The sequence below is a fragment of the Aquarana catesbeiana genome, linkage group LG07, assembly GCF_042186555.1.
Source record: "Aquarana catesbeiana isolate 2022-GZ linkage group LG07, ASM4218655v1, whole genome shotgun sequence".
NCBI lineage: Eukaryota > Metazoa > Chordata > Amphibia > Anura > Ranidae > Aquarana > Aquarana catesbeiana.
The window spans coordinates 94,991,859-95,013,388 of record NC_133330.1 but is presented as its reverse complement, the minus strand read 5'-3'; the positions used below and the strand labels follow the sequence as shown (position 1 = coordinate 95,013,388).

Here is a 21,530-nt window from a genome sequence, read left to right as displayed (position 1 = left end):
ACCCAGGACCACCAGGGAAGCCGCCCAGGACCACCAGGATGACCATCCACACTGGACCACCAGGTATGCCCCCTAGACCCCCAGGGAAATACTAATCTGTGCCCAGGCAGCTGCCAGTCAGTGCCCACTCACAATGCCTACCAGTGCCGCGTATCAGTGCCACCCATAGGAACCCATCTTTGCAGCCTTTCAGTGCCCACCAGTGTCACCTATCAGTGCCCATCAGTGCTGCCTATCAATGGCCATCAGTGCTGCATATCAGTGCCCCTACCAGTGCCTATCAATGCCGCATATCAGTGCTCATCGTCAGTGCCCGCTCATTGGTGCCACCTCATCTGTGCCGCCTTATCAGTGCCCATCAGTGAAAGAGAAAACTTACTTATTTACACAAAATTTTAACAGAAACAAAAGCAAAACTTATTTTTTTCAAAATTTTCGGTCTTTTTTTATTTGTATAGCAAAAAATAAAAAACCGCAGAGGTGATCAAATACCACCAAAAGAAAGCTCTATTTGTGGGAAAAAAATGATAAAATTTTGGTTGGGGACAGTGTTGAATGACCGCGCAATTGTCATTCAAACTGCGACAGCGCTGAAAGCTGAAAATTGGTCTGGGCAGGAAGGTGTATAAGTGCGCAGTATTGAAGTGGTTAATGATATTGTGAATTTCAATAAATATTTTTTATATTTATGTTTTCTTGTGGTTGCCGTTAAAGTCCCATATATTCAGGGGTACCATCTTTATATTGTACATTCGTACATTCATAAATTCGTACATTAGTAAATTAGTACATTTGTAAATTCGGAAATCTGAAATAATAATTAACTAATAATAACTTAACTATTACTAACTATTAAATTATAGGTATTGTAATATCCTTTCAAATTTGGCTGTTCGTGAACGTAACACATACAAATTTATCCGAAGTTACGAATTATCTGAAATAACGAATGCCGTATCCAAACGAATGGAACGTAATGAATTAATAATAATGAATAACAATAATAATAAAACTTTTTATTATTTTTTATTATCAATTTGTTCCGTTCCATTTGTTTAGATGCAGCATTCGTTATTTCGGATAATTCGTAACTTTGGATAAATTCTTATTTGTTACGTTCACTAACAGCCAAATTTGAAAGGAAATTACAATACCTATAATTTAATAGTTAGTTACTATTTCAGGTTTTCGGGTTTTTGGATTTTCAAATTTCGAATTTGCAAATCTCCGAATTTTCTAATTTACAAATGTACGAATTTACAAATATGCAAATTTTCTAATTTACGAATGTATGAATTTCCAAATGTATGAATTTACGAATATACGAATGTGCGAATGTACGAATGTTCGAATGTACGAATTGCGATCAATCATAACGAATGACCCGAAAGATGAAAAAAAAATAAACGAATGAAACGAAAATTAACACATTTTTTGCCAGTGCACATGTCTAATAAAAGCGATTAAAAATAACTGTGTGCCCCTCCCCCACAGCGCTGCTGGCTTCTCCCCCGCTGACTGCTATAAGGGATCTTTAGGATGGAGGCCAGGAAAAGGGGCTGGTAAATGTAATTTACAAACCCCTTCCTTTTCTAAATGAACACAGTGAGTGATCGGTACTGATCACTCACTGTGTTCATTCATAACCGAACTATAGTAAATTGTGTTTACTATGCTTGTGTTTATGAATTAACAGAAGCCTCTGTCTCCTATTCATTAAACTGCAGTACAGCTGAGGCTACAGAGAAGGACTGGGTTCTCAGTCCCTTTCTCGGTTTCAAAAGTGAGATATTAGGGCTCTCTTTACACCCCTGATATCTCACCAAAGAAACCAAAAAAACTCACCTAAAAACATAAAACATTTTAAAAATTATAATAAAAAAACTGTAAAAAAAATTTGATCTAAAATTTCTAATCAAACTAAAAAGCCATGCCTAATATGAAGCATAATTTAGCCACACTCACTGTTTTCTGTGGTACACTGTGTATGCCACAGGTCACCAGCTCCCTAGTAGGGAGCTGGTGACCCTATTTGTAATAGGCAGTATGGAGGGGAGCATCTGCTGTGAGGCAAACAAGTCATTTGCCTGGAGTGGTGTCACCAGGGGACCGCACTAAAACTGAATGACAGCTACAGTGTGGTCATCCAGGTGCGGCGGGCGCACACCCAGTGCACTCTGTTTACTGTGTCTTTCAGAACAGCTGATCAAAAATTAGGGTTAAAAGCCAAACACAGCAGCTCTTTGTTACATGATCAGCTGAGTTCAATCATCGATGATCACAATGTAAACTTGCCGGTTATCGACATTCCTTTCCTCATGCTGTCACAGCCTGAAAAGTGGAGAGAGCCAGTAAATGGCTAGTTTAAAAGGGGACATCTACACTGATAACCAGGACACTGATCGTCTGTGTCCTGATGATCAGTGCAGCCCCAACAGTGCCAACCAGTGCTGTCTGTCAGTGCCAACCAGTGCCCATGAGTGCTGTCTATCAGTGCCAACCAGTGCTGCATATCGGTGCAGCTTCATCACTGCCTCCTTATCAGTGCCAACCAGTGCCCATCAGTGCCGTCTATCAGTGCCCATCAGTGCTGCATATCAGTGTAGCTTCATCACTGCCTCCTTATCAGTGCCAACCAGTGCCGCAATATCAGTGCCAACCAGTGTCCATCAGTGCCGTCTATCAGTGCCACATATCGGTGTAGCTTCATCACTGCCTCCCTATCAGTGCCAACCAATGCCGCATATCAGTGCCGTCACATCCTCTGTCCTGCCAACCTCATTCTCTGCCCCGATGTCTTGGGGTCTGATGAGGAAGCCGCAGCTGTTTACTGTGAATGGCTGTGGCTTCCCCATCAGACCCTGAGACAATAACGGTATACTGCGCCTGGGGTGGGACAAATTTAGATTGGGGTGGGTGCTCAATTTTAGTTTGCCTAGAGTAGCACAAAAAAAAATACACTGGCCACTGATGCATTAGTGACCAGTGGCAGTTAATTAACCCCTCTGTGCTGCATTAGTGGCACCAGTGTCAGGGTTTATTAACCCCTTCTTGCTGCAGCATACAGGGGTTAATAAAACCTGACACTGGTGCCACTAATGCAGCACAGAGGGGTTAAATAACTGCCGCTGGTCACTAATGCATCAGTGGCAGTACATTAACCCCCTCCATGCTGCATATTACTAATAGCATTACAAATGAACAACCCCTCCCCCAAAGAGTTAATCATTTCAGGCAGTTCACACAACTAAGATACTGACACGACAGTGCCTTCAGTTTTTAGCCTCTGCAAACACATTTGCACTGTTGCATGGGGCTTCACTGGCTCTTCACAGGTCTTTGCAGCAGCACTTACTCTCCTCTGCCTTTTTCATCCAGCCTCCCGGCCTGTGAATGGCATCACGCTGGGCGGGACTAGAAAGCTCCTGTTGGGCGGAGATCACTCCACCTCACAGAAGTGACTGCTTTGGACTCTGTGTGCTGTTGCACATAGCATACTCACTATGGGCACCGCTCAGATAGAACACAGGGTAGCGGCGGCCGGCGGGTGTCATGCCTGTCTGCAGCAGTGCGGAGCAAGCGGCCTTTTTTACGAGGCATCAGAGGCCTCCCTGCTCCCCATCCCAGTCCGCCCCTACCTCCTGACGGGTTCAGCAGTGGCCCGGCAGCCCCGCCTCCACCCCTACAACTTACAGCAGGCAGCGCTGTATACAAAAAGACGCTTTACCAGTCCAGTCCGCTTACCCCGCCAGCTTGAGGACACTGACCGGGTACATTCCCTCCCACTCTCCCACACACACATCAGGCAAATTAGGCAGCCGTGAGGCCCCTGTGAGGGCGAGGCCTAAGGCGACATCCTAATTAGAGAGCCGCCTCTGTGTAAATGGATAGAAAACTGGTTAAAAGACAGAATTCAGAGAGTAGTGGTTAATGATTGTTACTCTGAATGGTCTAAGGTTATCAGTGGTGTACCCCAAGGTTCAGTGTTGGGACCCTTACTTTTTAATATCTTTATAAATGATATAGAGTCTGGGATTTAGGCTCCATTCACACTAGCGCGTTTTTTGATGCATTTTGCATTTTGCAGAAATGCACGGGAATTTTTTAACATGGGTTCCTATGGAACATGTTTACATCAATGCCTTTTTGTTTCTCTGCATTTTTGGAAAGGGTCAGGGACTTTTTTTCATGCAAAATGCAGCGTTTTGCATGTAATAGAATTCAATGGACAAGCATCAAAAACGCAAGTGCACCGTTTTTGATGCGTTTTTGATGCGTTTTTGCCGTTTTTTTGTTTTTTTTAATTTTTTTTTTAGACTGTAAAAAAAACTGTAAAAAAAAAAAAAAAAAAAAAAAAAAACGCAAATCGCGGCAAAAACGCCGCAAAAACGCTGCTCAAAAACGTGGCAAGCATGAAAAAAAAAACTCCAAAAACGCCCAAAAGCAACATGCATAGGTGTGAATCGAGCCAAAAAGTACCATTTCAGTCTTTTCAGATGACGCCAAACTATGCAGTGGAATAACGTCCTTACAGGATGTCTCCAATTTACAAGCCAACCTCAATGCACTGTCTAATTGGGCAGAGGAGGTTCAATGTTGATAAATGTAAAGTTATGCACGTGGGGGGGGTAAGAATATGCATGCATCATACATACTAGGGGGAGTATAACTGGGGGATCTGTAGTGAAGGATCTGGGGGTTTTGGTAGATCATAAGCTCAATAACAACAAGCAATGCCAAGCTGCGATTTCCAAAGCAAGCAAGTCCTTTCTTGCATTGAGAGGTATGGACTCCAGAGAGCGATATAATTTTGCCCCTGTACAAATTAGTAAGACCTCATTTGGAATATGCAGTTCAGTTTTGGGCACCAGTTCTCAAAAAGAAGATCGGGGAACTGGAGAACGTGCAGAGAAGGGCAACCAAACTGATAAGAGGCATGGAGAAACTCTGCTATGAGGAAAGATTACAAGAACTGGATTTATTACCCTCTTTTGAGAAGAGGAGATTAAGGGGGGATATGATCAACATGTACAAATATATAAGGGGTCCATATGGTGAACTTGGTGTTGAGTTATTCACTTTACGGTCAACACAGAGAACAAGGGGACACTCTTTATGCCTAGAGGAAAAGAGATTGTGGGGTTGATTTACTATAACTGGAGAGTGCAAAATCTGGTGCACCTCTGCATTGAAACCAATCAGCTTCCAGGTTTTATTGTCAAAGCTTAATTGAACAAGCTGAAGTTAGAAGCTGATTGGCTATCATGCACAGCTTCACCAGATTTAGCATGCTCCACTTTTAGTAAATCAACTCCTTCATCTCCAAATACGGAAAGGTTACTTCACAGTGAGAGCTGTGAAAATGTGGAATAGACTCCCTCCAGAGGTGGTTTTGGTCAGCTCAGTAGATTGCTTTAAGAAAGGCCTGGATTCGTTCCTAAGTGCACACAATATAACTGGGTACTGACATTTTATAGATAGTTGATCCAGGGAAAATCTGATCCTATCTGATATAGGATTGGGTATATGGGATTGTTTGATATTTTTTATTTATTTTTATGGTTGAACTTGATCAGTGGTTCTCAACCTGGGGGTCAAATGACGATTTGCTAGGGGTCACTGAATCCTGGCCTGTTCCTGAAGCCTGTCCCGCTCTCCCAGCCTTTTCGCAGCCGCCCAGCTGGGCTGTTCCTGGAGCCCACGGCCGCCCACTCAGCCTCTTTACAGCCACCCATTCAGTTCATGGCATGGGGCAGAGACTAGAGGTCAGCTGATTGGTGAGGAATGTGAAGTGGGAGGGGCTGGAGGAGACCCTATCAACTGATTTTGGCATAGGTGTCACTGCTACAAGACACCACAAAGTCGGAGACACAGTGAGTAACACTACCTATGAATATAGTTGGCATTAAAGGTCCCCACTACAGTTCTCAGATCAGAGATGACTTTGATCAAGAGCACCTAAGTTGGCTGATCAGAACTCCCCCAGTACTGCCACTCATCCCATTCCACCCACCAAGGAGTAAGAGAAAGAATTAAAAAAAAAAAGGGAGGGACGAACAAAGGGAGAGGAAAAGAGGGGGAGGAACAAAGAAAAAGGGAGAGAAAGAATAAGAGAAAGAACAAGAAAGATGGCTAGAGAGAGGGATGGGGGAAAAAAAAACAAGAAATTAGGATAGAGAGGGATAAAAGGAAAAGAAAGGAGAGGTGCATCCTAAAATGTACCATAAGGGGTTTTAATAGTGTACGTGTGGAAGGGACTCAGGGAGTGCTAAATATCTGTGGGTTGGGGGTACAAATTACTTGTCTTGCCTTGGGTGCTGACAGCCTATAAAAAATAATTTTACTGTTAGGGGTCCCCGCAACTTGGGAAATTTTATCAAGGGGTCACGACACTAGAAAGGTTGAGAACCAGTGAACTAGATGGACTTTTTTCAACCTGACTAACTATGTAACTATATTTAAATCACTGAAGTCTGTTTATGTGCCTAGAAGGATTGATACATTAGTTACTGTTTACTTTTAACACCTTCCTGTAAACCAATGCAGATCAAATATTTGTTTGAAAGAAGTAGCATTTTTGTCAGTCTCTTGTACTCTTATTGTGTTTATTTTATTTTTCAGTGAAACGTTTAAGAGAACCTAAGCATGAGCGACGTCCTTGGAAAATATGGTAAGTCCTGTAAGTTTTACATATACAGGAGCTTTTTGCTGCATTTATAAAAGTAAAGCACAGACTGACAACCTGTTCTTTTCTACACTTTACTAAAAAAAATACACAAATAAGGATGAGCTCAATCGTGTTAGAATCCTAGTCCAAACTCATCTGAGCGATCCCATCTGGAAGATATAGTCTCCACCAGGCTAATTATAAGCAGCCAAGGCATTCCCCACCCTGCAGCCACACGTATACAAGGGGCATATATATGTGCAGCTGTGAGGCGGTAATGTCACGGCCGCTTATGATTGGCACAGGAAGCTGTCACTGTACTGTACTCCTCCATAGTTACAATACACTGAATAAGTATTGTTGACTTAGGACAGAAAGTGTTACTGGCAGAATTACCAGGTAAAAATAGAGGAAAAAAATGCCTAGAAAAAAAAAGAAAACTAGTGTAGGGTATTTAAATCATTCCTGCCAGCCTTACATATACATATCTCACAAACGTGAGTACACCCCTCACATTTTTATAAATATTTTTTTATATCTTTTCATGTGACTACACTGAAGAAATTACTTTGCTACAATGTAAAGTAGTGAGTGTACAGCTTGTATAACAGTGTAAATATGCTGTCCCCTCAAAATAACTCAACACACAGCCATAAATGTCTAAACCGCTGGCAACAAAAGTGAGTACACCCCTAACTGAAAATGTCCAAATTGGGCCCAAAGTGTCTATTCTGTGTGTCCACCATTATTTTCCAGCACTGCCTTAACCCTCTTAGGCATGGAGTTCACCAGAGCTTCACAGGTTAATAAATTGCGTAAAATCGTTTGCGCTGAATGTGTCGAAAGATAGGTTGCAATTGCTGAGAAAGCTTCCATTTTCATTGGAAGTCATACAGGATAACTTATTTGAGAATACAAATATCCGCAAACCTCACTGAACTATATTCCAGAAATTTTCTCTTAGATCTGACTAGGCTCCAGCATGACCTCAAATCATGGAATAAACCAACCTTTTTTTGTGGTTTCGGAGGGTGTCTATTCTAAAAATGTCCTATCACAGTTAGTCTACAAATTGTTCCAATACACTTGCCCCCAGCATTATTTTTTTCCTATAAAATGATGCGTACAAAGTTCTTCTGGAGGGGATCTCAGCACCTTGGATCAGTTGGGAACGGCTTATCCTACCCAAGTTCAAAGGGGTAATTGGTTTGCCAGATCTGAAAAGGGGTGGCCCTAGAGCAGTCTTTTGTCAAACTGGCCTTGAACTCTCTCCCATGGATTTCAAGGAAACATCTTGAGGGGACTCTACTATCCCACCTGACAATAGCCTCTACTATGCATAGCTTTGATAGAGCATGCAAAGCGTTTTTCTGTCATCACTACATGGCCCCCTGATGCCTATTCGGTTTAACCTGGACTTCCCACCCAAGATGTCAGCCTCTTCCCTGGCTGCAGTGTCCTCACGAGGAAGTGATAGTGAAACAGTTCTTCCGCAGAGGACATTTTCTGCGCTTGAAGGAGCTCTCAGCTATGTCCAATGCAGCTTTCTTTTTCTTTTTTGGGTCATACATTCAGATTAAGTATTTTTTAGGGGCCTGTGATGGAACCACCCATTGACACCCTTTGAGTCCATATGTACAAGGAGAACACCACAGAGGCATTTGAGTTTTTTTCAATTTACCTTTCAGTTTGATAACCATCTAGCCAAATGGGGCATAGATTGCTTGTCCTGGGAGAGAGATCTAGGTCTGGGTTTGACGGAGGAGGACTGGGAGACTATCAACAACCATATCCACAAAGGCTCCCGGAATGTATAAGTACAGGAAACTGCTTTAGGATCAAGTCCTGCTGGTACAAGACGCCTAAGCTTTTGTACAAGATATCCCCGCCAATATCAGATTGATGGCAGTGTGGCATGAAAGAGGGCACACTACTCCTCTTTTTTGGTGGTTCTGCCCTGCGATACAAAGGTTTTGGAAAACTGTGCACTCTACAACTGTAGAGGTCTCGTCCCTCCCTTTTGGAGTTTGCACCAGCACAATTGTCTTTTTATTTACTTCTGTAGCGCCGTAAATTTACACAGCGCTTTACATCTGTATATTATACATTCACATCAGTACCTGCCCTCAATGATTTTACAATCTGAGGTCCCTAACTTACATTCATATATACACATACTAGGACCAATTTAAACGGGTGCCAATTAACCTACCAGCATGTCTTTGAAGTGTGGGAAGAAACTGGAGTACCCGGAGGAAACCCATGCAGGTACAGGGAGAATATGCAAACTCCGTGCAGGTAGTGCCATAGTTGGGATTCAAACTGATAACCCTAGTGCTGCTATGCAGAAGTACTAGCCACTTAGCCACTGTGCTGCTTTTACATTTTTTTTTTTTTCAATATTCACCCATCTTTATTATAAATTTGTGACATTGCTCGCGATTACCGTAGCTAGACTTTGTATTCCGGTTCATTGGAGATCAAAGCAAGTTCCTTCTATGAGTGAGTGGCTTTTGAGGGTTGCTCACATTGCAGAAATGGAGGAGTTGATCCATATCTTACAGGACAGAATGTCTAAATTTACACAAATTGGGCCTGCTGGATGCATTTTGTGTACGTTGGCCAATAATGCCCGGTGAATTATTTAGACCAGGACAGGACTCAAGGATGAGACAAAACCATGGTATGCTTGAGAGACGAATAAGTCCCTATTAGGGCCAAAACACTGAATCGATTATGAAAATAGTTGTCCACTAGTTTCATAATCGATTACTCAGTCAGCCGATTAGTTGGTCTGCATACAGAATGCATTATTTGTTTACATGTCAGGAAATACAGTGAAGCACACATACAGCTAGCTCAGTACACCATCCATACATGTCACTATACACAGTGCAGCACACATACAGCTCAGAGCTCAGTACAACGTCCATTCATGTCAGTAAGGGCCTGAGAACTTGAATGTGTGAGGAGCAATAGGGGTACTTCATACTATACTTCACAGCTTGCTATTGGGGCACTCTGAAGGCAGGAAGAGCCAGAAGCGTCGGCAGGGGGACCCCAGATAAAGAGAATGAAGACTGCTCTGCGCAAAACCATTGCACAGAGCAGGTAAGTATGACAAGTGTGTTGCTTAAAAAAAAAAATCACTTTAAAGAAAGACTGTGCAGGGAAGATCAGCATCTGAACCCAGAGAAGGTGGAGGCTGATAGACTGGAGGTAATATAAGGCATTACAATTATTTAAAGTAAACTTTTACTAGTATTGTGCATTATATTTAAAATGATCATATCCATGAAAAAAATAGTCTCAGCTTTTTTAGCTTTCAGCTTTTTTTTAGATGGACTTGTCTTTTTTCAAGCTGACTAACTACGTAACTATGTTTAGTAGTACTTTAATATAAAAGATTTATATCTCGCTTCCTCCCTTCACATAGCTTCATGTTCTGACTCCTAGTTAAAATGCCCATATATCCTACTTCTGGGTGTATTTATTATATATATATCTCTATCGTATAAGTAATATATATTATTACTTTCACTGTTTCACAGTATAAATGAACCCCTTATAGTAGCGATTATCTACTTTTTTTTGTACTATAAAGTAGGGTGGCACTAAAATTTCAGCCTCCGAAAATTATCCGCCAAAAACTGTGTCGGCTGAAAGAAAAAATAAAGCCGATACCGAAAGGGGGCAGGGTCCGCCCCAGGTGCCACCCATTGTGGGAGTGTCATCCTGGCCCAGTCCTCCACCTCTCCTTGCCACGATCTCCGTGTCACGAAGCTGAATTGCAGGGGCCGCAGTAACAATGTCCCGCCTCCTGTGATGGACGGTACTCTAATCCAATGGCGGGACAATAAATCAGTGTGACGTGGTCACAGGAGGCGGACATTTTACTGCAGCCTGGGCAATTCAAATCCGCTCCGTGACACACAGAGATCGCTGTTCTGATCAGGGCACTGGCAAGGCTGCATGGTGGGCACTGGCAAGGCTGCATGGTGGGCACTGGCGAGGCTGCATGGATCCGATTGGCACTGGCGAGGCTGCATGGATCCGATTGGCACTGGCGAGGCTGCATGGATCCGATTGGCACTGGCGAGGCTGCATGGATCCGAGTGGCACTGGCGAGGCTGCATGGATCCGAGTGGCACTGGCGAGGCTGCATGGGTCCGAGTGGCACTGGCGAGGCTGCATGGGTCCGAGTGGCACTGGCGAGGCTGCATGGGTCCGAGTGGCACTGGCGAGGCTGCATGGGTCCGAGTGGCACTGGCGAGGCTGCATGGGTCCGAGTGGCACTGGCGAGGCTGCATGGGTCTCTTGTATCATGTCTGCAGTCTTTGACCATCTCCTGTATCATGTCTGCTAGAGGTGCACCGAATGGAAATTTTGCTAATACTATTAGCATAGTGTTTAAGTAAGAGATCGCAGACACGATACAAGAGATGGTTAGAGACTGCAGACTGCATTTTTCTTGACCTTTCTTGCACTAAAGGTGCCAATAATGGCCAACAGTAAATTCATGTTAATTTAAATTGATGATATTGATTAAACAGTTGAATATAATACAATTATATACAAAAATATTAAAAAATGTGTTTTTTAAAGACTGTCATTTTCGGCGGCTTATGCCTACAACCACCTTTTTTTTATATCAGGGAACCTCTTACCTTCTTGCCCTCCTTACCACGGGAACTGGAAAACTATGATGCCCTATCCAACTTAAAGGTAAACCTCCAAAAATCAGAGGCTCTTAATGTCTCTCTCCCGGACCCTACTCTGACAAGCCTACGGCCTAATTTTCCCTTTAGATGGGTGACTCACAGTATCTAGTACCTAGGGACAAAAATCACAGCAAATCTAAACTCCATATTTAAACTCAATTTTCAGCCTCTATTGTCCTCCTTGTCCACCGATTTGGCAAGATGGATCAGTCTAGCCTTAGAAAATATACAAAACACTGCGCTCTATAACCTAAAACAAACTAAATCAGCAGCAGCATACGTTGTGACAAAAACAGTGCAATATGAGTGAAAAATGCAGCGCTAAGAAAATATTAAAGGACAAAAACAATAAATCAAGTCCATGAATGTAGTCCTGGTGGTGAGTATTATAATGAATAAATCATATAGTCTTAATAAAAAAGGTAAATTATAAAAATTGTGTAAATAAATGTCCACTTGTGTCGACGAGGGAAAAGCAGAAGTGAATAGTTGAGGTCCAAAAGGACTGGCAAGGATGGTGTAAATCCGTGAAGTAATACAACATCAATGGTGCTCAACATCAATAAGTGGGAAGAGATGGGTACTCTTACCGGATACGGTGGACTCCCCTGTCAGCGACATGGAGTCAGTAAGGCATTGAGCCCATCCGGGCTGAAGAAGGGATATCCGGAATGTTGGAACTGGCAGGGTGGACTTCAACCGGCGAACCTCCAAAGTTAATCAGGATGGGTCGTCCAGGTAGAGATTCCAAACCCAGAGCCTCAAAGCCACAGCATGACACAGATAGCACAGAGTGGATAATCGTTCTCATCCAAGTGTTAATTACTGGAATTTCGAGTGTTGTCACCCCGGGATCATGGATGTATCCTGGGAACTTCCTGTCACATGTTCCAGAAGTAAAAATGGCCGCTGTGATACAACTGCTCTTTTCCTTCTACGTGGTTGACTGTATATATTTGTAATTTGTGTCCTGTTTTGCCCCCACAGTATGTGGAGAACAAGAAGGCGGACAATCATTGGTTCAGGTTGGAATCGAATAAACAAACCACCAGGTGAGATGTGGGTGGGGCTGCTGGCAGGAGCTCCGCCTCCTATGCTGTTTGATGGTGTGAGGATAAAACGGGCTCTCCTCTCCCGCTGTGTTGTAGATGCAACACAGCGGGAGAGGAGAGCCCGTTTTATCCTCACACCGTAAAACAGCGTAGAAGGCGGAGCTCCTGCCACCAGCCCCACCCACATCTCACCTGGTGGTTTGTTTATTCGATTCCAACCTGAACCAATGATTGTCCGCCTTCTTGTTCTCCACATACTGTGGGGTCAAAACAGGACATAAATTACAAATATATACAGTCAACCACTTAGAAGGAAAAGAGCAGTCGTATCACAGCGGCTATTTTTACTTCTGGAACATGTGACAGGAAGTTCCCAGGACACATACATGATCCCGGGGTGATAACACTCGAAATTCCAGTAATTAACACTTGGATGAGAACGATTATCCACTCTGGGCTATCTGTGTCATGCTGTGGCTTTGAGGCTCTGGGTTTGGAATCTCTACCTGGACGACCCATCCTGATCTTTGGAGGTTCGCCGGTTGAAGTCCACCCTGCCAGTTCCAACATTCCGGATATCCCTTCTTCAGCCCGGTTGGGCTCAATGCCTTACTGACTCCATGTCACTGACAGGGGAGTCCACCGTATCCGGTAAGAGTACCCATCTCTTCCCACTTATTGTTGTTGAGCACCATTGATGTTGTATTACTTCACAGATTTACACCATCCTTGCCAGTCCTTTTGGACCTCAACTATTCACTTCTGCTTTTCCCTCAGTGCGTCGACACAAGTGGACATTTATTTATACAGTTTTTATAATTTACCTTTTTTATTAAGACTATATGATTTATTCATTATATTGCTCACCACCAGGACTACATTCATGGACTTGATTTATTGTTTTTGTCCTTTAATATTTTCTTAGCGCTGCATTTTTCACTCATATTGCTCAGTCTAGCCTTATCATGGTTCGGCCGATGTAACGTACTCAAAATGAATGCGATGCCCAGACTTTTATATTTATTACAAGCCCTGCCTATTAGGATCTCCCAAATGTACTTTCCCTCGGTAAGATCCACCTTTTGTTAACTTTGTCTGGAGGGTTAAACCCCCGACTTGCTAGAGCACTCCTGCTCCAACCTAAACTTAAGGGAGGAATAGGGTTCCCAGATCCGGCTCTTTACTATACAGCGGTCCACATGAACAGGGTAGGGGACTGGTGTAGGCATAGTGCCACTAAACTATGGGTCTTTTTGGAACAAGACCTTGCACAGGTACTCATCCAGGACCTTCACACTTCTCACCTCTCCCACCACCCCTTAATTGGACCCACTCTGCATCCGAAAGGTTCTACAAACTTTCTACGCTCAACAGTTTCCCATCCCCTATGTCACTGATAATGGGACATCCCAAGTTTGGTCCTTGTCAGACCCAGCATTTACTGTACACTCACAACAGTAGGTCTTACGTGTGTTCTGTTTTCTTCGCACAAATGGCTGGATTCCTTGTAGAACCCTGATTACAGGCTGTCCGCTTTCTCTCCCCCCTCTCTACTTTTTCCTATTTTCTATGCATTAAGGTGAAAAACCTTCTCTCATGTTGCAGCCCCCCAGAGCCCCCATTTTACTTACCTGGACCCTGTCTTTTTCTCCCCGGGGACGAGCACACCAGCTCTAGCTGGTGTCTTGTCTCCTGATTGGATAGATTGTTAGCAGTGCAGCCATTAGCTCCCGCTGCTGTCAATCGAATCCAATGACGCGGGGGGGCGGGGCCGAGTCCAGCATTCGTTTCTGTGGATGCAAATGCTGGGCTCGGGATAGCGCTTCTCCTAGGGGGTTATCTGATGCGTGTAGGAGCCGCCAGGGGGACCCCAGAAGAGGATGTTTGGGGCCACTCTGTGCAAAAGTAGCTGCACTGTGTAAGGGCTTACCTTGGTTGGAGTCCATAGTGCAGAGATGTATACTCACCCTTGCAAATACACACAGCACACGGTAAGAAGCTACCTGGGCTGTGAATCTGTGCACGGGGGCTTGACAGGAATTTGCCAAAGGATAGTCGAGGTAAAGCCGAAGTCAGGGAATCCAGAAGTCAGAATTAACGAAGAACAAAGCCAGGGTCAGAAGCCAGAGTCAGAAGCCGAGGTCAGTCTTGGAACACTGTAACTTGAACACAGGAACCTTTGGCAGTGATCGAGACAATTAACTGAAAAAGCCCTCAGAGTGAGGCACTGTTTTATAACCAGCTGATTAGGTAAACTGCCTCAGCTGAACCAGGAGTGACAGGTACTAATCTGAGTATAGCCCTCAGTACTTCATACAGAACTAGGCAAAGCTGGAAAGCAGACTGAATAAAGAACTGAGGAGTGGCTCAGAGGCGAAGCAACAGGAGCAGCAAACGGAAGGTTATCGGTTCAAAACCACCTTGAGCCACTCGGGGCACGACCACGCCTCGCCATCTGCTTGGCACGGTAGGGACTGTGACAGTCCCCCCCCCCCCCTTAGAAATGCCCTCTGGGCGTGGACAGGTGGCTCCTCACTGGCATAGTCCTCAAGGTCCAAACCACCCTCCTCACCAGAGCAGCCAAGCACTTCGTCGCCTGACAGGAGGAATGTTCTACTATAGGCAACCATGCCATACATATAGTCCTTATCAAACCCACGGGGAAGCAAAGCACCAACAGCAGTGTCAGAAGTTCTTTTTGGTCTTTGTTTTTGAAGTTCTTGTAGGGGGTGCATTCGCCGCTTGCAAAGCTTTTTCAAACCAGATCCTGCTTATGGACAATGGTGCCATTTGAGGCATACGTACAGTCAGGTGGTAGAACTTCAAGTGGGGACACAGGCATCCGAACTTCAAGTGGGGACACAGGCACCGGAATTTCAAGTGGGGACACAGGCACCAGAACTTCAAGTAGGGACACAGGCACCAGAACTTCGAGCGGGGACGCAGGCACCGGAACTTCGAGCGGGGACGCAGGCACCGGAACTTCGAGCGGGGACGCAGGCACCGGAACTTCGAGCGGGGACGCAGGCACCGGAACTTCAAGTTGGAACATAGGCACAGGGGCATCAGACCGGACAGCAGATACCGGAACATCAGACTGGGTAGCAGGCACTGGGCCACCAGACTGGGGCACAGGAACTTCAAGCTGGATAGCAGGCAGAGATTCAGGAGTGGCAGGAAGGATCCTAATAGTACCCACTTGAAGAATCTTTGGCCGAGGTGGGCGAGTTGGGCAGAGTGATAAAGTACCCTCTTTCTCCGCAGTAGAAACAAAGACCACAGTCTCTCCTCCGCTCTTTCACCTTTTAGACAGCTTGGACCGGATGGCCCCGATCTCCAGGCCATGTGAACAGAGAGCAAACTTGGAAACACTGGTTTTCTTAGAAACAGGAATGTGAGAGTCCAGAGAAAACATGAATGCTTCCCAGTTGTCCAAGACTGGACTCCTTTCCTGTAAAAGCTGATGAGCCCATGTTTTGATTTGCCCAGTGAGCAGGTTGATGGAAGCGCAAACCTTTAGATAGTCGGCGGCATAGGTCCTAGGCTTAAGAGCAAACAACGGCTCACAATCCATCTTAAAGTACAAGAAAGATGCACGGCTACCGTCAAACCTCTCTGGCATCACCACGAATGGCTCAGAACATGCTGGTTCCAGGGCTGGGCGTACTGTGGAACTTCTTGCTGCAGCTCCGAAACGGTCTGGCCCAAAATGGAGACTTGCAAAGCAAGGAAGGTGAGCATCTTGTACATCTCTGCGGACTCCATGTAGGTCAGTTCAGTATGTAAGGGCTTACCCTGGTTGGAGTCCATAGTGCAGAGATGTATGCTCACCCTTGCAAATACACACAGCCCACAGAAACAAGGTAAGAAGCTACCTGGGCTGTGAATCTGTGCACTGGGGCTTGACAGGAATTTTCCAAGGGATAGTCGAGGTAAAGCCATAGTCAGGGAATTCAGGATTCAGAATTAACGAAGAACAAAGCCAGGGTCAGAAGCCGGGGTCAGTCTTGGAAAACTGTAACTTGAACACAGGAACATTTGGCAATGATAGAGACAATGAACTGAAAAAGCCCTCAGAGTGAGGCAGTGTTTTATACCCAGCTGATTAGGTAAACTGCCTCTGAACCAGGAGTGACAGGTACTAATCTGAGTATAGCCCTCAGTACTTCATACAGAACTAGGCAAAGCTAGAAAGCAGACTGAACAAAGAACTAAGGAGTGGCTCAGAGGCAAAGCAACAGGAGTAGCAAATGGAAGGTTATGGGTTTAATACCACCTTGGGGCACGACCACACCTGGCCTTCTGCTTGGCACGGTAGGGACCGTGACACACACTGGAGGTAAGTATGATATGTTTGTTATTTAAAAAAAAAAAAACGATCCTTTACAGTCACTTTAATTGCAGATACTGTTGGTTTGTGGTATTTACATTGAATGTTATTACCCTGTTGACTGTAATGTTTCATGGCACACCAGATGCTTGCCGTTTATCTATCTTTAATTGTTCTCTTTTGTGCATCTTTCAATAAAAAAAAAAAAAGCTGTCATTTTCAGTTTGCGGCCTAGTGCATCCTTCATTTTCGGTACCAAAATTTCCATTCGGTGCACCCTTACTATAAAGGGCTACTTTGAGTTTTTTTATAACCCTATTATGACAGGTGATACATAAAAAAAGCCTTCTGCTGCTACTAAACGTCTTAGACCTGGTTCATACCTATGTGTTTTTTGGTGCTTTTTGCAAAAACGTACTACAGTTCATTTAACATAGTTTCCAATGAGACATGTTCACATCTATGCTTTTTTCAGCCGCTGTGTATTTAGAAAGGGTCAAGGACTTTTTTCAATGCAAAACGGTGTTTTTTGGTTCAATAGGTTTCAATGGAGAAGCGGCAGAAAAGCATGTAGTGCGTTTTTGCCGCGATTTGCATTTTTTAATCTGTCCCAACAACAAATTGGCTGCAAAAAGCATAAAAAAATGCAAATCGCAGCAAAATCGGGGATGCAAAAACGCACAGCAAAAAAGCACTGCAGAAAAGGATCAAAAGCAAACTGCATAGGTGTGAACCGAGCCTCATACTGGCCATACATGTATCGATTCGCTGAATAAAGAATGTCGTTTGAAAATTTCATTTGCTTTTAACATTCCAGTTTTAAAATTAATGTCATTTCTGAATGAAAACCACATACACTGTCTGAAAATTCCTTTGACCAAGAAGTTTTTTTATTCTGCTCCTTCAAATTTTACGTCTCTGTGGTCGAAAACAAACGTAGATTTGACCCCACTAATGATTAGAAAATCAAACGAACGTTCCTAAAATGTTTATTTTTTTTTATTGACGGAAGACAATGTTTTTGTATGGCCAGTATATGTGACAGCAGGTGCAGGTAGCTTTTATCACCAGCCAATGACAAGGGAGTCTGTCATACATAATATATTTACAGTTCTGTCTGAAAATTGGCAAGACAGTCTTTTTTTTATTTAACCACTTCAGCCCCTGAAGAATTTACCCCCTTAATGACCAGAGCATTTTTTGAGATACGGCACTGTGACGCTTTAACTGACAATTGCGCGGTTGTGTGACGCTGTACCCAAACAAAATTAACGTCCTTTTTTTCCCACGAATAGAGCTTTATTTTGGTGGTATTTGATCACCTGCGGTTTTTATTTTTTTTTAAAAAAAAAACAATATCTTTAACTTTTTGCTGTAATAAATATCCCATATTTTTTTAAAAAAAAACTATTTTTTCCCTCAGTTTAGGCCGAAATGTATTCTTCTTCTACATATTTTTGGTAAAAAAAAAACGCAATAAGCGTATATTGATTGGTTTGCGTAAAAGTTATAGCTTTTACAAAATAGGGAATAGTTTATGGCATTTTTATTATTTTTTTGTACTAGTAATGGCGACGATCTGCGATTTTTATCGGGACTGTGATATTGTGGCGGACAAATTGGACACTTTTGACACATTTTTGGGACCATTAACAATTATACAGTGATCAGTGCTATAAAAATGCACTGATTACTGTATAAATGTCACTGGCAAGGAAGGGGTTAACACTAGGGGGCGTTCAAGGGGTTAACTGTGTTCCCTATGTGTGCTCTAACTGTAGGCGGGATAGGACTGTCTAGGGGGAGAGAGAGATCAGTGTTTATAAATAGTATGAACACACAATCGGTCTCCTCTCCCCTGAGAGAACCGGGATCTGTGAGTTTACACACAGATCCCGGGTGCCCGGCGGTCATCGCGCCCGCTGGGCACTCGCATCGGCTCCGGGCACACTCTGCGTGCGCACACACACCTACGGCGGCTCGCGCGTGCGCCCCTAGTGGCCAGAAGGCGAAGCGACGTAAGGCAATGTCGTTTCGCCCAGCCGTGCCATTCTGCCACAGTAAAACTGCAGTGGCTGGTCGGCAACCAGTTCAAGAAAAAAAAATAGAAAAAAAAAATGTGATCCCTGAGTATGATGATATTTACCAGATTCAACCTCTAATGGTATATACAGTATATCTCTTCTGTTATTCTCAGAGTGGATTAGAGATTTTGCTCCCTATCCATATAGTTGGTTATTTATATTTACCACTGCATATAGATATTTAAGAATAAATTGCTTTTTTTAACTTTAACTTTACATATTAAATTATACACCACACTTTTTTTTTAAGGTTATTCGATTAATCAAAACAATAATCGGCCAACTAATCAATTATGAAAATAATCAGATGCAGTTCTACCCACAACAGTAGTGTAAATCTGTATATGCCGTAAAGCAAGCTTGTTACACTCATTGTGGAACCTAAGGGGTCCTCCGCATTGTGTAAAAAGACTTCTCTGATTCTCCCCTACTTTTACTCTCCCCAATCCGACTATTGATAATACAGAGCCTTAGGGGCACTCTGCACATGCTCAGTTTGTGTATTTTGCTAGAGAGTTTTTTTTTATTTTTTGGGAGTGGGCATGTGACCAGACAGAGGGACAGGGGTCATGCAACCTCATAGGACAGCCAGAGGAGAATAAAAACTACTACTACAAGCTTTAACCAGTGCTCGGCCAGACACTGATAGAAGTCACAAGACTGCTGATGAGAAAAGGTATTTGGCAGTTTATATTTACTAAAATAATTGCATATCCATGTTCTGTGTACTGTGGGGGACTAGATATAGTGAACGCAGGGTCCTGTGTTTAGTAACACATTAGGAGCCCTTTCACACGGTCAACTGGATGCATTACCGGTAAAGCGCCACTAGTTTTAGCGACGCTTTTTGGCTGCTAGCGGGACGCTTTTAACCCCTGCTATCGGCTGAAGAAAGGGTTAAATGCGCCCGTAACGTTCCGCTGCCGACGCGCTTTGCAGGCGTTTGGGCATCGGTGCCCATTCATTACAATGGGTAGGGTCCGGTGGAGGAGCGGTGTGTACACCGCTCCTCCACCGCCCCAAAGATGCTGCTTGTAACACTTTTTCTAACGTCCTGAAAGCACTCGGGCTTTGACACTGGGGCTGCAGGAGAGGCATTTTTCAGGTGCTTTACAGGGGCTATTTTTAGCTCTTTTGCGCCTGAAAAACTCCTTTAGTGTGAAACAGTTTGTAAGTAGCAGTAATAACCTGCAGTATGCATTTAGAATATTTACAGATAAATTGTGATTAGTGGCAATAGGGGTCAAAACTGTTCATTTCTTTCTGTCTTTTTTCAATAAGCTTGCATATTATTGTGCCGTAATGTGTATGCATATGTGGCTAAGATGGATCATTTTCAGTAACCTTATATTATAATACAGTGATGGCGAACCTTGGCACCCCAGATGTATTCGAACTACATTTCCCATGATGATCAACTACATTGCAGAGTGCATGAGTATTGTGGGAAATGTAGTTCCAAAACATCTGGGGTGCCAAGGTTTGCCATCACTGCTATAATAGATAAACCTCAGATAGTATATACAGTATATCTCTTCTGTCTGTAATTCTCAGAGTGGATTAAAGATTTTGCTCCCTAACCATATAGTTGGTTATTTATATTTACCACTGCATATAGATATTTTAGAATAAATTTGCCTTTTTTTAAACTTTACATATTAACTAAATTTATACACCACACTTTTTTTTAAGGTTATTATACGGTTACTCTAAAAAATAAACGGCCAACTAATCGATTACGAAAATAATCATTCGTTGCAGCCCTAGTCCCCATCTACTTCGGAGTACAGGTGTGGACACAGCACGGAGTGTTCTGATTGACAGGGGTAGGGAAGGAGAACCTCTTTTTTTTTTTTTTTCCCTCCCCTCTCCTCCCGCTCTCTCCCCATTTCCTCCCTCTGTCCCTTCCCTATTCTTTTTCCTTATCCCCCTCTCCCCGCTGCGATCTTCTACTCTACCCTCCCCCCCTCTTTTTTTGTTCTCTTCCCTCCTTAATTTCTCATACTCTTTTGCTATCTGGTTCTGCATCTCTTCCTAACCTGCGCACCGTTTCCTTTACCATGTTGCTTTGATACTAGCCTACCAGCCCTTGAAGGTTACCCTTCCCTGATGGTGAGGGCTTTCCTGGATCCTATTCCCTCGCAACTACTATGGTCACCCTCTTATTCTTATTCTCTTCTCTCTCTCTCTCTCTCTCTCTCTCTCTCTCTCTCTCTCTCTCTCTCTCTCTCTCTCTCTCTCTCTCTCTCTCTCTCTCCCTCTCTCCTCTCTCTCTCTCCCTCTCCCTCTCCCTCTCTCCCTCTCTCTCTCTCTCTCTCTCTCTCTCTCTCTCTCTCTCTCTCTCTCTCTCTCCCTCTCTCCCTCCCCCCTCTCTCCCTCCCCCCCTCCCTCCCCCCTCTCCCCCCTCTCCCCCTCCTTCCCCCTCTCCCCCCTCCTTCCCCCCTCTCCCCCTCTCCCCCCTCCTTCCCCCCTCCTTCCCCCCCTCTCCCCCCTCCTTCCCCCCCCCTCCCCCCCTCTCCCCCCTCCTTCCCCCCCCCTCCCCCCCTCTCCCCCTCCTTCCCCCCCCCTCCCCCTCTCTTCCTCCCCCCTCTCCCTCCCCCCTCTCTCTCTCTCTCTCTCTCTCTCTCTCCCCCTCTCTCTCTCTCTCTCTCTCTCTCCCCTCCCCCCCCCTCTCTC

General features: G+C 44.1%; 1 protein-coding gene across 2 annotated transcripts in view; it reads left to right on the top strand.

Annotated features, from left to right (window-relative positions):
• The window catches only part of STIMATE (STIM activating enhancer), a 139,597-nt gene that overhangs the window by 55,708 nt on the left and 62,359 nt on the right, over positions 1 to 21,530 (top strand). For both annotated transcript variants that reach the window (XM_073592504.1, XM_073592505.1), the window contains exon 2: positions 6,622 to 6,670. In XM_073592504.1, coding sequence (XP_073448605.1) covers positions 6,622 to 6,670 — 49 coding nt within the window. The remainder of the gene's footprint in view (positions 1 to 6,621; positions 6,671 to 21,530) is intronic.